The 13,340-nt window shown below is 41.3% G+C and overlaps 1 protein-coding gene across 2 annotated transcripts in view; it reads right to left on the reverse strand.

The window, feature by feature from the left end:
- tab2 (TGF-beta activated kinase 1 (MAP3K7) binding protein 2) overlaps positions 1-13,340 on the reverse strand; it is a 48,021-nt gene that overhangs the window by 3,514 nt on the left and 31,167 nt on the right. The window contains exons 2-6 of one of the 2 annotated variants that reach the window (XM_062411122.1): positions 10,120-10,309; positions 6,023-7,703; positions 2,839-2,999; positions 1,968-2,061; positions 1,191-1,271 (exon numbers count right to left, since the gene is read on the reverse strand). In XM_062411122.1, the coding sequence (XP_062267106.1) occupies positions 1,191-1,271; positions 1,968-2,061; positions 2,839-2,999; positions 6,023-7,703; positions 10,120-10,221 (2,119 nt within the window). In that variant the 5' untranslated portion in view covers positions 10,222-10,309. Of the gene's footprint in view, positions 1-1,175; positions 1,272-1,967; positions 2,062-2,838; positions 3,000-6,022; positions 7,704-10,119; positions 10,310-13,340 lie in introns of both variants that reach the window. The other variant, XM_062411121.1, reaches the window with a different exon arrangement.

Raw genomic sequence — 13,340 nt, forward strand, 5'->3', positions numbered from 1 at the left:
TCTTTTGGTCTAGCTTTGCGTTGGATCATCACATTTTTGTTCAACCTCAATGTTCTGATCTCAACAAGCATGACCAAATTACAGAGTAGATACCAAACAGAGGCTGCATGCATAGATTTTAATAAGAATTTGGTTATGAATGATCTTTCATCAAACCTATCAAATACAAATAACAAAATACTATTTTGTATTTAAAATAAAATACTGCCCATCCCTGGCATCACCCACACAGGTGAAGGGTTGAAGCCGCCTACATAATGTAGAAAAAAACGCGATTCAGCAGACCAGGCCTTCTTGTCCATTGCTTCACTCCTTCATTAATTTTCCCCAAATCAGTTTTTTCAGTAACCAGAAGGTCAGCGGTTTGATACCTGTCCCCCCATACCAAAGTGTCCTGGGGCAAGATACTGAACCCGATGTATCTGCAATGAAGTTTTGGTAGTCAAGAATTTGATTTATTACTGGTCACGTGTGTGGCTAAATGAATGAGTGAATAATTTACTTAACTTGCTTAATTTTTTCATACATTACATGTCAGCTGTTTGTGCTGTTTAAGTAATCCACATAATCTTCAGACCCAAATTCACAACTTTTCAAAATAAAAGCTCTGTAATTCAGCTCCATATAAAGCATTTAAGAGACAAAATGAACCTTGCGCTTTTAAATAGAAGACTAGTTACTAAAGGGAAGTGATTCAATAAATGTTGTTGCCATGAAAGAGATCAGCACCCGGTTTATTCGTGAATGTCTGTGTCAGTCCAATATGGTGAAATGAAAATAGCCAATTAATCAAAATGATCTGGGGGGACAGATATTATTGGCCACAGGAGGACAGATTCTGACCAATGCTGTAATTTATCTGAGGACATAGAAGTGGACACGTTCAACTGAGTCAGCAGATTGACTGTTGGCATACTGTATCACCTCACTGACTAGCTAGTCGTTTGTTTATTCAAATTTGGCATTGTAGCCCAAAAAATTGAAGTAATATCAGCTTTACAGATAAACCCTTCTTTAAGTGCCAGGCTTGTAAAGCTCGGCTTTAATAACGAGGCAAGGTGGAGTTCTGACAGATATTACATGATGTAGTTAGTTATAATCTATCAATAGGATCAATAATACATCAGATAAAATGGTTGAAAGAAATGTCGACATAATGACTATATTAAACTTACCAATTGATAAAGTACCTTTGGGTTTGGGTTGGACAGGACCAAGGAATCCAATGTTGTCATAGAAGTTATGGATTGCACTGGGATTAAAGTGTGGTCCTGCAGATGGAAGGAAGCAGAGTGCCAAAAAGTTATCACCTGGAGTAAGAGCACACGTGTCCACTCAAATCATCAGTAGGTATGTTACAAGCATCACTGTGCTGCAGAGGGGACACTGACAGAGGCTAGCAAGATAATTATTAACATGTGCAGAGTTTAATAGCAATATTAAAAATATGCATCTACAAATACATGTCGTAAACACATTCATTTCATAAAAAGGTGGAAACCGCACAGATGCTGAGAGTAGAGTATGCCTCAACTGGATGAATTCCCTAAATATCCTACGCTTCTCTATATTTACCCTATATCTAAATTCTACTTTGTAAAAAAATACATTTTTCGTGTCGCCACAGACCTTCCTACACCTGTGTAAACCAGCTGGCTGGTGGCAACAGCAGAGTGTTGCCAGGGGACCAATAAATCCCTTGATAGCAACCAGGAAAAGGATGCAATTCAGGAAGGGCTGGTGGTTCACAGTACATCGCAGCACCATGACTGTGTGTACCGAGAGGATGTGAGCAGGCCTGACCAATGTGCTACGGCTGCAGGTCCTGAGTCACACTTAATAACTTACTGTTAACTTTATTATTAAACAAAACAGACTGGCACATCGGCAGGATGCCAGTAGAAAATTCCAAAATACCAGTATTAAATGTTTTATTGCTAAGAAAGGAAAGACAGACAGATTCATACCTCTTGTTTGAAGGAGATCAATTTCTTTGGTGAGGCAGTCGATGTCGATCTGCAGTAACCTGTTTTTGCATCGCAACTGCTTCATTTCCTCGATCTGACAGAGAAGGACACCAGAAGCTCAAAGTTTGTCCTCAGACACAAGACATTAAGCTTCTGAGAGCATAGGAGATCTATGAGAGAGTCAAGGAGGAGAGCTGCTCCACTCTCCAGCGCTGGCTCGCCTCAGTAAACAACACTAAACCAAAGAGCTACTGCGCTCAGCAAGAGCAGCGAATTAACCTGCCACAGCCCATCCTTTCCTCTGCTCGCTCTGACTGTTTTAGCTGGCAAAACAGCTGACTCGACAAAAAGCCAGGAGCACTTCATCTGAACCAGAGAGGTTTCAAACTCACAGCTGTAGATCAAAGACCAAGATGAAACGGAGCAGACATTAAATATTAAAAACATGTTCAATTTGGGATTAAACGTTTTCTAATGTAGCTGCAGAGGTTGCTGCTGTTTGAGCTGTGGAATGAATTTGATCTAGACTGTGTGCTCTGTCAGTCTGAAATGTGGAGAGATATCAGCCAAATCATAAACAGACCCTGTAATCAGCACGGATGTGAACACGAGTGGTTGAGTGACCCAGATTCCATTTATCTCTTGGTAATAACCAGAAAAACATGTATTTGAAGTTATGAAGAACATGTCTGAAAAATTTACTGCAAAAATCCTTACAAACTTGTTTTGTAAATAGATTAATGTTGCATTAAATGATGTTGGTGACAAACCCTCGACATTTTGCCATAAAAAGTATCCCTGTATACAACCGACTTCGTAACATCACACTGCATCTGATTTCTGTCTGTCAAAATATGTGAACTGAGCTTACAGAAGGAATTTGGTTGGCTGAGTTGGATCTTTCCAGCCGTCTCCTGGTCAGGTCGTTCTCCATCTCGTTCACCTCCTCTTTTAGCTTCTCCAGCTTCTTCTTTTTCATCTCCAACTCGTGCCACAGCCTCTCCATGCGCGCCTTCTGGTGGACCAACAACGCTGGAGGATGAGCACACAGAGACAGTCCTGTCAATAACTGTTACAGTTTTATAGAGAACACAAATCTTTTTTTTTTTTTTTTTTTTTCACTGTTATTGGCAATATTGTTTTATTGATAGCTATAAAATAGAAAAATCAAAGCTGAGAACAAAACGAAAATTGTTGGTGACAACAACAACTTTCAGGTACATTTCTGTGGCTAAATGACTGACACATTTTCAGGAGTGCAGAACACAACCTACAAACACTAGCCAAACCAGTTCTTAGTATAATTACCTGTGCAAAACAACTCACTGTAAGGAGAGAAGGGGAACTACATAGATTCCTTACTTTTGTCTTTCAATATGTTTCATCAGCTACTGTGGTAAAATGAGGAGATAATTCTTACCCCAGTGAGCAAACTGCTGCAGGCTAGTTCTGCTGTAGAACATAGTGTTAATACAGAGCCTGGACCATGAACATGCTCTACTCCTGTCTCTATAGCCCCTTTCTCATTCATTCATTCATTCAATATGCTCAAGTTGAACTGCTGCTTGCTTCCTCAATACACACTATAATTAGAGAGTGCAACAGCTAAATGTCGAAAATCTGACTGTAAATGTTTATACTGAACACAGAAGGCCAAATGTTGTTCGTTTTGGTTGGCTTTAACAAATTTACATCTTTGGAAATGGCACTGTGATTTTGTATGTTACTGTGTGTGTACGTGGGGAAAACTGTAACAGAGCCTGGAAAGGGCAAGAAATTAAACAAAAGCAAGTTATTACATGTTGAGTACAGACATTGTCGTAGAGGATTACGAAAAGAAACTGGATGCAGTTACTGGTGGTAGCCTCACAGCAGTGTGAACTCTTTTTTACTCTGTGTGTTTATCAGGCTGTATTTAGTGTTAAATCAGTGGAGCAGCCAGACATCTTCAAGCAACTGTGTCATCTTACATGTTTACTTCAGGTTAAGACCTAGTTTTACTTTGTGCCAATGTGATCGCCTACATCTCTGACTCTGTGGTTCACACACTTATTTTCTTCATTACCTGTTGTCAGAAACATGAACAAAACTTGCATTCATGTTGATTTATCATCACTATCCATCTTACTTGTAGCTTTCACTGCTGTTATCATGGCATTATTTTTCATTTAACAGCTATTCATTTATAAACCTATGTTGTACATTTTTTTTTTACAATTGGCTTCGCTGAACTTGTCTTTCCTCTCCTTTCCCCTTCTTTTACATGGTAGCTTGAAAGTGCTAGGAGCAAAGCACTAATGAACATAAACAAGGCTTATATCTTTTGGCACCAGATGTGAGGTTCTGTTTGATTGACCATAACACATTATGAGTGCTTAAATAATAATAATAATATAATCACATAATTATTATAATTCTGCTGTCAGACAGAAAAAGGTGATTTGGGACAATTAATGCATTTATGTTTGATTAACAATTATGTGGTGACAGGCGCATCTCTGGATTTGATTTGTGGCAGGAAGTCGGCTGCAAATTTTATAATAGCAAAGTACTTTGTGACAAATAAATAACTGAACAACAGCTCAACAAAACCCGCATTGCTCCACATTGTATAAAATCAATATGTGGCCATCAATGTTGATACTATGCTGGGCCTCGACAAATAAATTAATGTATGGGAAATATAGCACTGTTACACAAAAGTTTTATTACATTTTCTATTCCAAAGCCAAGAAAAGATAAAATAAAGGGAAACTGGGCTGATGAGGTTCGGTACCAGAGGCAACATGTCTAGTCTCTTAGTTTTTCTCTCTGCAGTGCTGAAGCCACAGTCAGTGACTTATACAGTCAAAAGCCCAAAAAAGGCAACAACTGTGAGCTCTGATACATTTGACTCATGCTACAGAATCTGCCAGTCTCAGGGGCTAATTGAGAAAACGCAGCATTTAGTGTAGAGGACTCACATTATCCTCTTTAGTCATCTCACAAGCCCTTACTCAGCAAGTCACTCTTATCTACCTCATGGAGATACACATGCAAATGAGTATTTCTGCACTGACTGAACATTAGCGACAGCAAGTATACACAGCTTAGCTCAAGAAATGTACACAGTCATGTTATGGAAAGTGTCTCCTAAAACCACAAAGAATACTTTTATTGTAAAATTGCTTTCTTGGCAGGATGCAGTGGAAAAAGCATTAAGGTCTACAGCTGGTAGCAAAGAACTATATTATAATAAAAGTCTGGCCTTTCGCCCCAACAAGGCATGAATGGCCACAGAGGAAGCGCACACTTTAGGCCACTTGACATTTGCTAAACAACCAATAAACAGTGTAGGAAACTTCATAAAAGGATTCACCGGGTAAAACAGGTCTGGAATTTGTTTTATGCTTGCAACACCTCTTTATCTACAACATGTATTCGGTGGCCTTTTAGCAGAAGAGCTGAGCTGATCTTCCCAAAAATGTTAGCAATAACGAGCATTAAAACGTAATCAAAAGAAGTTTTTAATTTAATATTGTATTTAGAATCTTCTATTGAGTATGAACATTATACTTAAACGTTCCTTAGGGAATCGTTAAAGGTTCCGAGAGGAGAATTTAGTTAGATCTAGTGGGGAAGTTGCATGTTGCAGCTGAACACCCCTCACCTCACCCTCCCCTTCCAAACATGAAAGAGAACCTATGACAGACTTCAGTTGTGATAAATACTCAAAATGTGTTTAGATTGACTAGTTTGGAGTTGTGTAAAAAGCATGGCGTCCTCCCTAGAGAAGACCTGATCATGATATTAATATAAAATATTTAAATATGAAGGGCACATTCTAGGGTTAAAAAAAATGAAAAGGGTTACGGTACAATTTAGATGAAATACACTAATGAAAACATCACTGATATTATTTTATTATGAATTTTTGCCAATAGATTTCTTTCACCTAAATCTTACAGACTGAACGTTTAATGCTTACTAGTGTGCTTTTGTTTTCACTGGGAAATAAGAAGTGACAGGCTACTAGAAAGATTACTATCACAGTGATGATACACAGCATTGCTCACCTTGTGTGTATGCCGCATCCTCTGAACTCATGCTGAGTCTGCGAGGCTCACTCGGCCTGTCCCCGTGTGCTGACAGTGGGTCTGAAAGATTGAGGGGGTCTGGCTCCACAAAGAGGTGGTCTGAGGGTAGGCTGAGGAGGTTGTTGGGCTCAAAAGTAGGAGACACTACCCCAGGGGACACAGCTGGTGGCTTGTTGGGGGACACTGTGATTTTAAAAGTGTATTTGGTGTTGGGCTGAGTCACCACCACACGAGGGGAAGCTGTGCCTCCTCCTCCCACAGAGGCACGAGACTTAGGTGGATGGTGGTGGATGTAAGCGGGGCCCATGCTTACTTGGCCTCCCATGTTCCTAGGCCCTGATGGCCCCTGCAAAGGAGGGTTGGCTGAGATGTAGACTGTGGGAGGATTCCTTCCCCCACCGTAGTCGCTGGAGGCATTGGCAGAAATGTAAAACTTGGGTTGGGAGCGGGAGCCGCCTGAGGCCACGACAGCCTCCTCAGAGGGAGTAGTACCAGCAGTAGGTGGGCTGGCAGAGATGTAAACAGTTGGCTGGCTGCGGCTCAGACCTGGGCATCCGATTGACAGAGGGGTGGTAGGGACAGTAGCCACCCCCGTCGAGGAGGACGAAGAGGAGGGACAGGAGGAGGAGGTGGAGGATGAACGGGGCCCACTGCTTGTCCTCAGCACTGCTGTTGTGGTTGTGGAGTTGCTCCTCTGAGGAGATTCAAGTTTGATCTCTATCTGATTCTTCCTTGGGCCAGTGGAGATGTTCTGGATGTTGTACTGGCTGATGGTAGAAGAAGTGGGCATGACAGAGGAGGAGGAGGAAGATGAGCATGAGGAGACACCAGAGGAAGAGGCCTGGCTTCCAGTGGGAAGAATGGAGGGGGCCTGGGGATTTGTGGGGGAGCTGATGGGCATGTAGACATGAGAGGTCTGGTGGCCCTGGTGCTGTGAGGTATGTGAAGAGGAGGCGAGCTGAGGGCCGGACCAGGAGCCAGACAGTGAGGAGGGGTGTGAGATCTGGTAGATCTGCTGCTGGGGCTGGGAAGTGGGGCTGTACTGGGCCCTGCCCCCTATCTGCTGGTTCTGCCGAGTTGTACCGGTCTGGCTAACATAGGGCCTGATATAGATAGAATTACCCTGTGGACTGCTGAGGCCCGACTGTGGCCCGCCATGTATGTGCAAGGAAGTGGGGGTGTTACGGCCTGTCTGGATATTGGGGGCTAGCGTCACTGTAAATGGGTTGTAGCGTGGTGTCTGTTGGGCACCCATAGTTGTTCCTTTGACACCCAGAGGGTACAGTCCAAGGTGCTGTGGAGGCTGCTGTTTGCGAGTGGGTTCCATCCCACCAAATACATGGAGGCTGGATGGCACCTGCACTGAGGCTGACTGGGACTCCTGCTGAAAGAAGTCACTATTTGGGGCCTGGCCTGTCTGGAGGGGCCCGTCACTCGGGCTGTGAGCCAGAGTCCGACTGCCGTTCATTCTCAGGCCGTCCCGAACCGGGGCCACATGCACATTCTGAGACTGCAGTCCCAGGTTCAGCTGGGTCATGTGATTACGGAGCCTGGTAAAGCTGGGATCGTCAGAAAAGCTGAGATTTCCTTCTTCACTGTATAGGTAGCCTGGACTGACTTGAGACAAGTATTCACAGCAGGCGTCTAGGTTGTTGTTGTTCTGAAGGAAGAAGAGAGAGAGAGTGGAAATATTATGCAATGTTTATGTTTCACATGGGGCAACTTAAGAGCCTGTTCAGACACAGTACTAACATCAGTCCCAAGGGGACAGTGCTAAAAGTGGACAGCGCTAAGTTCAGGTGTGAACACACCCACTACACCTTGTTGAAACATTTGAGATCCTATAATTCAGGCCCTGTGTACACTCAATGGCTTTATAAATAAAACTGTGCGTAGAATTCATACTAAGTGTATATGCGAACAAAGGCCGAAAATGCAATACGCAAAACATGATTTAGATTTTTAAAACTGTGCACATGCACAGACATTGTCTGGTTGGAACAGCAGTGATATCATTAATGAAAGAAAGTGGTAACGTGTTTCTACTGTGTAAATGTATTTAACGCGAATGCGAGTGAACAGAGGACAGTGCAAGAAATAAAAAAATTGGTCAAATTTAGAAAAATAAATATTTTTCTCCTCATCAGATTATGATGCAGGATTAATAAATTCAGCTGTAATATCCAAAAATATCGAACTGGAAAATAATTGTATATTTTCTCAAATGTCATAATGATACAATGTTATTCGTATCAAATGTTCAGCTAATTAACCCAGAAGGGTGAGAACTTGTGTTGGTACTGGGATGGTCTGTGTAATACTGGACTCAGCACAAAGATCCAAGATCACAGCTCTACAGATTCTATATCAGCTGACGATTCAATCAGCATTTTGGGACAGGAGATCATTGTGGCCGCTGAGCAATCTTTTCAAAGCTAATCATTTAATTTGCATTCTATTCTATCAGTGCCAGTGCATCCATCATGCAGCATTACGCACAAGTATCACTTCGGTATTTACTGAATGTTAACAGAAATCAGACTGATTGGTATCCTAACCTCCATTCTGGGACATTTAAAGGTGAACACACAACACAGTTTATTTATTATTTGTAAGCGGTCTCCAGTGTGCGCTATGTGCTTGACATCAGAGTAATGTTCACTGCACCGCCATGCACATTGTATGAAAACTGCAGCCCTTCTTGGTGCTAGGCGCAGTGTTATAAGAAGATATTCTTAAAAACTATTATTCCATCGGTTCTGTAACAAATTTTTTGCTATTTTACAATAAATTGCTTTAAGTTATCTTTTAGTTTTGAAGCTTATGTCGCACAAGCACAGGTAAAGCTGTTGGTTTTAATGTTTATTATGGCTGGGGCGACATGTCAATGTAATCAACGTCATAAATTACGTAAATACATCATACACAATTCGCAGAACACGCGTTAATGCCCTGTAAGGAAGGTGGGTGCACAGTCGAGGCATGGACTCATCTGAAGAGCAACTGCACACTTTTGCGTGCTCATATTGATATTGATTTTATACAATGTGGAGCAATTAAGGTAGTCTTATTTTAACTTCTGCAGCTTTTTCCAAAAAAACAACAGTTATAAAGGCCCAAGGTATTTACATCAACCTTGAGGTCTTTACACAAGTGGTCAAGGTTAAGTAAAAGATAAATAGTAAATGGTTTTGTATTTATATAGCGCTTTGCTAGTCTTGATGACCACTCAAAGTGCTTTACAGTACAGTTTTGCATTCACCCATTCACACATACAGTGAATCTATCCGCAGCACTTTGTTATTCTATGGGGGGCCATTCAGGGTTCAGCATCTGGCCCAAGGGCACTTCGGCATGCAGATGGGTCAGACTGGGGATCGAACTGCCGACCTTCAGGTTGGAGGACGACCACTCTACCCCTCAGCCATAGCCGCTTTGTGGCTATGGCTGCTGTGGCTGGTTTAACCAGGTTAAACACATTACCAGGTAAGTGTGTTTAACCTGGTAATGTTTGTGCATTAGTGGCAGCACCCAAGTCAATGAGTAAGAGGTTCTAACTAAGACACACTGCTCGCTCACATATCCAGTGCTACACAGTCGTAAGTCTGACACTGCAGTTAAGGGAAAGTTTCTGCTCCACAAAGCAGCAGAGTCGTATCAAAGAGGCTCATCAAATGATGAGGAGAGTTGACCAACATGAAAGATGAAGTTTTAGTGTTTAAAGATAACTGAACTGTTGGATATTTTAAGGGGTCTACATCTTAACGACAGACAGGTCAGTGTGTTTGAGAGACAGCGGCTGGGGACACATATTCTGACTGAATCTGTCCGATCCCCCTGTGAACTGACAAACTTAGAAATTTCTACTTGGGACCAAATATTTCGGGGGCAGATGTTGATACCAGGTCTAACAGGGAGTAAGAGAAAATTATCAAAAGAATGGAGATGTAAAGACTGGCCTTGATGTCATGCCTTTACAGGATTACTAAAATCTTAATTCTTCGATAATGCTTTTTAATTCGCATTTTGTGATAAAACCAAATTTCTTCTGGGTTCGGAGGATTCAACCTGCTTACCTGCAGAACACACTGGGAGACAACACCCTCTGGGACTTCAGGGAATTTCTGGCGCAGGTCATGCAAAACCTGAATGTCAATCTGGTGGCTTCCCTGGGCCATTCGTATGTTACCGCGTCAGGACTTTTGTTCAGTTCAGCGCACTGGGGCGTCAATCGTGGCAGCAAGTTGCCTTCATCTTGAACATTTTCTGAATGGAAACAAACAAAGACAGGAAAGTCTCATACATGTACCTACATATGAAAAAGTTCACAGACGCCAACCATTCTTTAGTCCATACTTAGATGGGAAGCTTCACATATGCATATCAGTCAATGGAAAAGTAAAACGGAGGAGCACAACGACTTGACATGCTCCAGAAATGTCCACAGTGGGGTCCAGACGTCTTTGCTTAGATGCTTTTTACAACAACAGAATGATCTCTAGAGCTGCAAGGCAATGCACTGTTTTAGCCACTTACTGTCTTACAATACATGAATCTGTAATCATCCATTAACCCTTAGTTGAACACAATAAAAGGCTTTCCCAATTGCATACTTTCTGCACATAGAGTGCAACTAATTAATTCAGGTTTAAACAATGATGAAGCAGTGTTTACTTGTGTGCAGCATTTTCATTTATGCTCTTGTGCTCCAAAGTTGCCAATGTAGATCTTTCTGCTCCTTAACAAAACACCATTTACAGTCAAACCACTGGCTCACCTGGTAAAGTGTCTCTACACCTACAATAGATGAAAATACGCAAAAATATAATTCATAAACACTGTTTACCAGCTATCTGTTCGAGCGCAACACCACTGCACTGAGGCATATTGCTCCGCTGGTCAACAACAGACTATGCTCTTCTGATGTTTTCTAATCACTCACACGAAGAACTGATCATTATAATAACCTGCTGAATTCATTTTTACATTCCTGGATGAACGGGGCATCCCCCGGGAGTGTGTGTGTCCCTGCTTGTCTCTGTCCCTCCTCACACATGAACTGATAATCACATGTATTTAGTTATTATTCGATGGTGTCGGATTATGACTCAGAATCGTCACTTTAACCCTGTTGTCCTGACTGTGTGCGTCACATTACGTCTTGTGTTGTGTGAAGCAGGGGAATGCATGTAGGGTGTGTTTAGGCGCGTCAGAGACTCTGACACGTGACGACTGGACCTCTAATGAGTGATTATAGCGGTAAAAAACATATATTCCGTCTCTGAATTGTAAAAAACAAGAAATTTCCACACCTCTTACAATATATGCTCCCATCAATACTTGAATCAAATTTATCTTTCTTGTCTTTCAAGCTCTTAAAAAATCTTGGTTCTGTGTTTCACTGGTAATTATTATTAAATTATATTGTGCCAATATATCAATCAAACCAAACAAGAATCAACAGACTTAATGCTGCTCTCACCATTTTTTTTTACAAATGTTATAAGGTCATGCCATTATGCAAGAGGAAAGTTATTTGTATCATCGATGTGATGACTGCAAACTGCTTAGTGAAGAATAACTATTACAACAATATCAAAATAAGAATAATAATCAAACAATTATTGCATTGCTGAAGGTAAGTCAAATGATCATTAAGGTGAATTATAAGAAAATCCCTTGGTTTTTTCTCGGGGTTTGCTAAATGTTTTAATACAATGTTGTTCAGAGCAGGTTAAGAGTGAGTTTATGGATACGATTATTTATCCCAATTTAAACATGTCTATCGAACTGCAATGCTCTAAAACCTTCCTTTTCAGGATGTACTATTGCCCGGCATCTTCAAGATGCAAAATCTACTCTCTGCTTTAGGGGGAAGAAGGTTTATTGATTTTGTCTGCCTTCACTGCAACTGACTGGATGGAATACACATCAGAAACACAAAAAGACAAACATTTGAATCCATGCCTCTCTAGAACAGTTTCAGAAAACTTATTATAACCTTCACGAAAGAGGGATGTATGCACTGCAGCATTACACTTATTTTTTGCTGCTGTAGCTAACTAACATTAGAGTGTACATTTTTAACATTGGCTATTGAGAAAAATGTTTTGCTTGTAGAGTGTTCACCAACAGTTGTGCTTGGTTGTTTCCTATCCTTCTGTGCATACAGTAGTCATTCCTGGGTGCTGGACAAGGCAAACGCACTCTTTTACTCCTTACTGCAACTCAGGCAACAGGAGTTTTACCCAAGAAACCACATGTAATTCACTTCCTGGAACCAAATTTGTAGCGGTGTGTCCAGGGCATGGTTTTCAGGGACTAGAAAGACAGACAAGATTTACATGGATCAGAACGAACATGAGAACTTGCCATATCTTGTGTTACCCCACACTTTTCTTCTGACATGCAGTGTTAGCAAACTTCAGAGAAAGTAAATTGAAACAATCCGGAACTAAACTTAGAGACATTTGAATACACTTGTTTAATGATGAAGAACAGCCAAGAGTTTTTCAAATCCAAGCCGCTGTGCGTTAAAGACATGTAATGTCACAACTGAGAAGTCATAAATCAGCTTTGCAAAACATCTGTGAGTAGCTGATAACAGGAGATGCCATTTGGCTACTGTCAATAGTAGGGTGCCAGCTGTAAGAGGGAGCCTTAACACAGAGACACCTGAAGCTATATTCTCATACACTGAGAAAAACTCTCAAGTTGCTAGAAGAAGTGTATCATTGCTAAGTTTAGCAAATTTTTTAAAAGGTGTGGATCGTATTCATGGCATGGAACGTGAAATTGATTGGCAAAAGGATTTTGCCTTTGTTAAGGCATCATGTAGTTGTGAATATGTTAAATGGTCTCTGTTTGTATAGCGCTTTTCTAGGCTTGATGACCACGCTTTACTGAACAGTTTTTGCCATTTACCAATTCAAAAACGAATTCATACAGTGCATCTATGTGCAGCCCATTTCTCTGTAGCCTTTTTCAGACATATCCTACAAACCAGCACGATATTCCCTTCACTGATGTGTTCACAACAGCAATAAATCCTCTGCATTATTCAGTTGAGAAGTGGTGCAGCTGAGTAAAGCAGGCAGAGGCCGAAGTCATGTATTAATTCCGTTGTGGAGATCATGTGATTTTCTTGAAAACACACAGACAGTGTCTGCTCTTATCAACACAGACTCTGGACATCTTTGTCGGTGTATTCTACTTGTTGATACAACTTTTTCACCGGGAGATACTTTTTTCTAGAACAGGTTTATGTTCCTGAATTAATGGCGCGGCGCTTCTTCTG

This window comes from Platichthys flesus, chromosome 18, assembly GCF_949316205.1.
Source record: "Platichthys flesus chromosome 18, fPlaFle2.1, whole genome shotgun sequence".
Taxonomy (NCBI): domain Eukaryota; kingdom Metazoa; phylum Chordata; class Actinopteri; order Pleuronectiformes; family Pleuronectidae; genus Platichthys; species Platichthys flesus.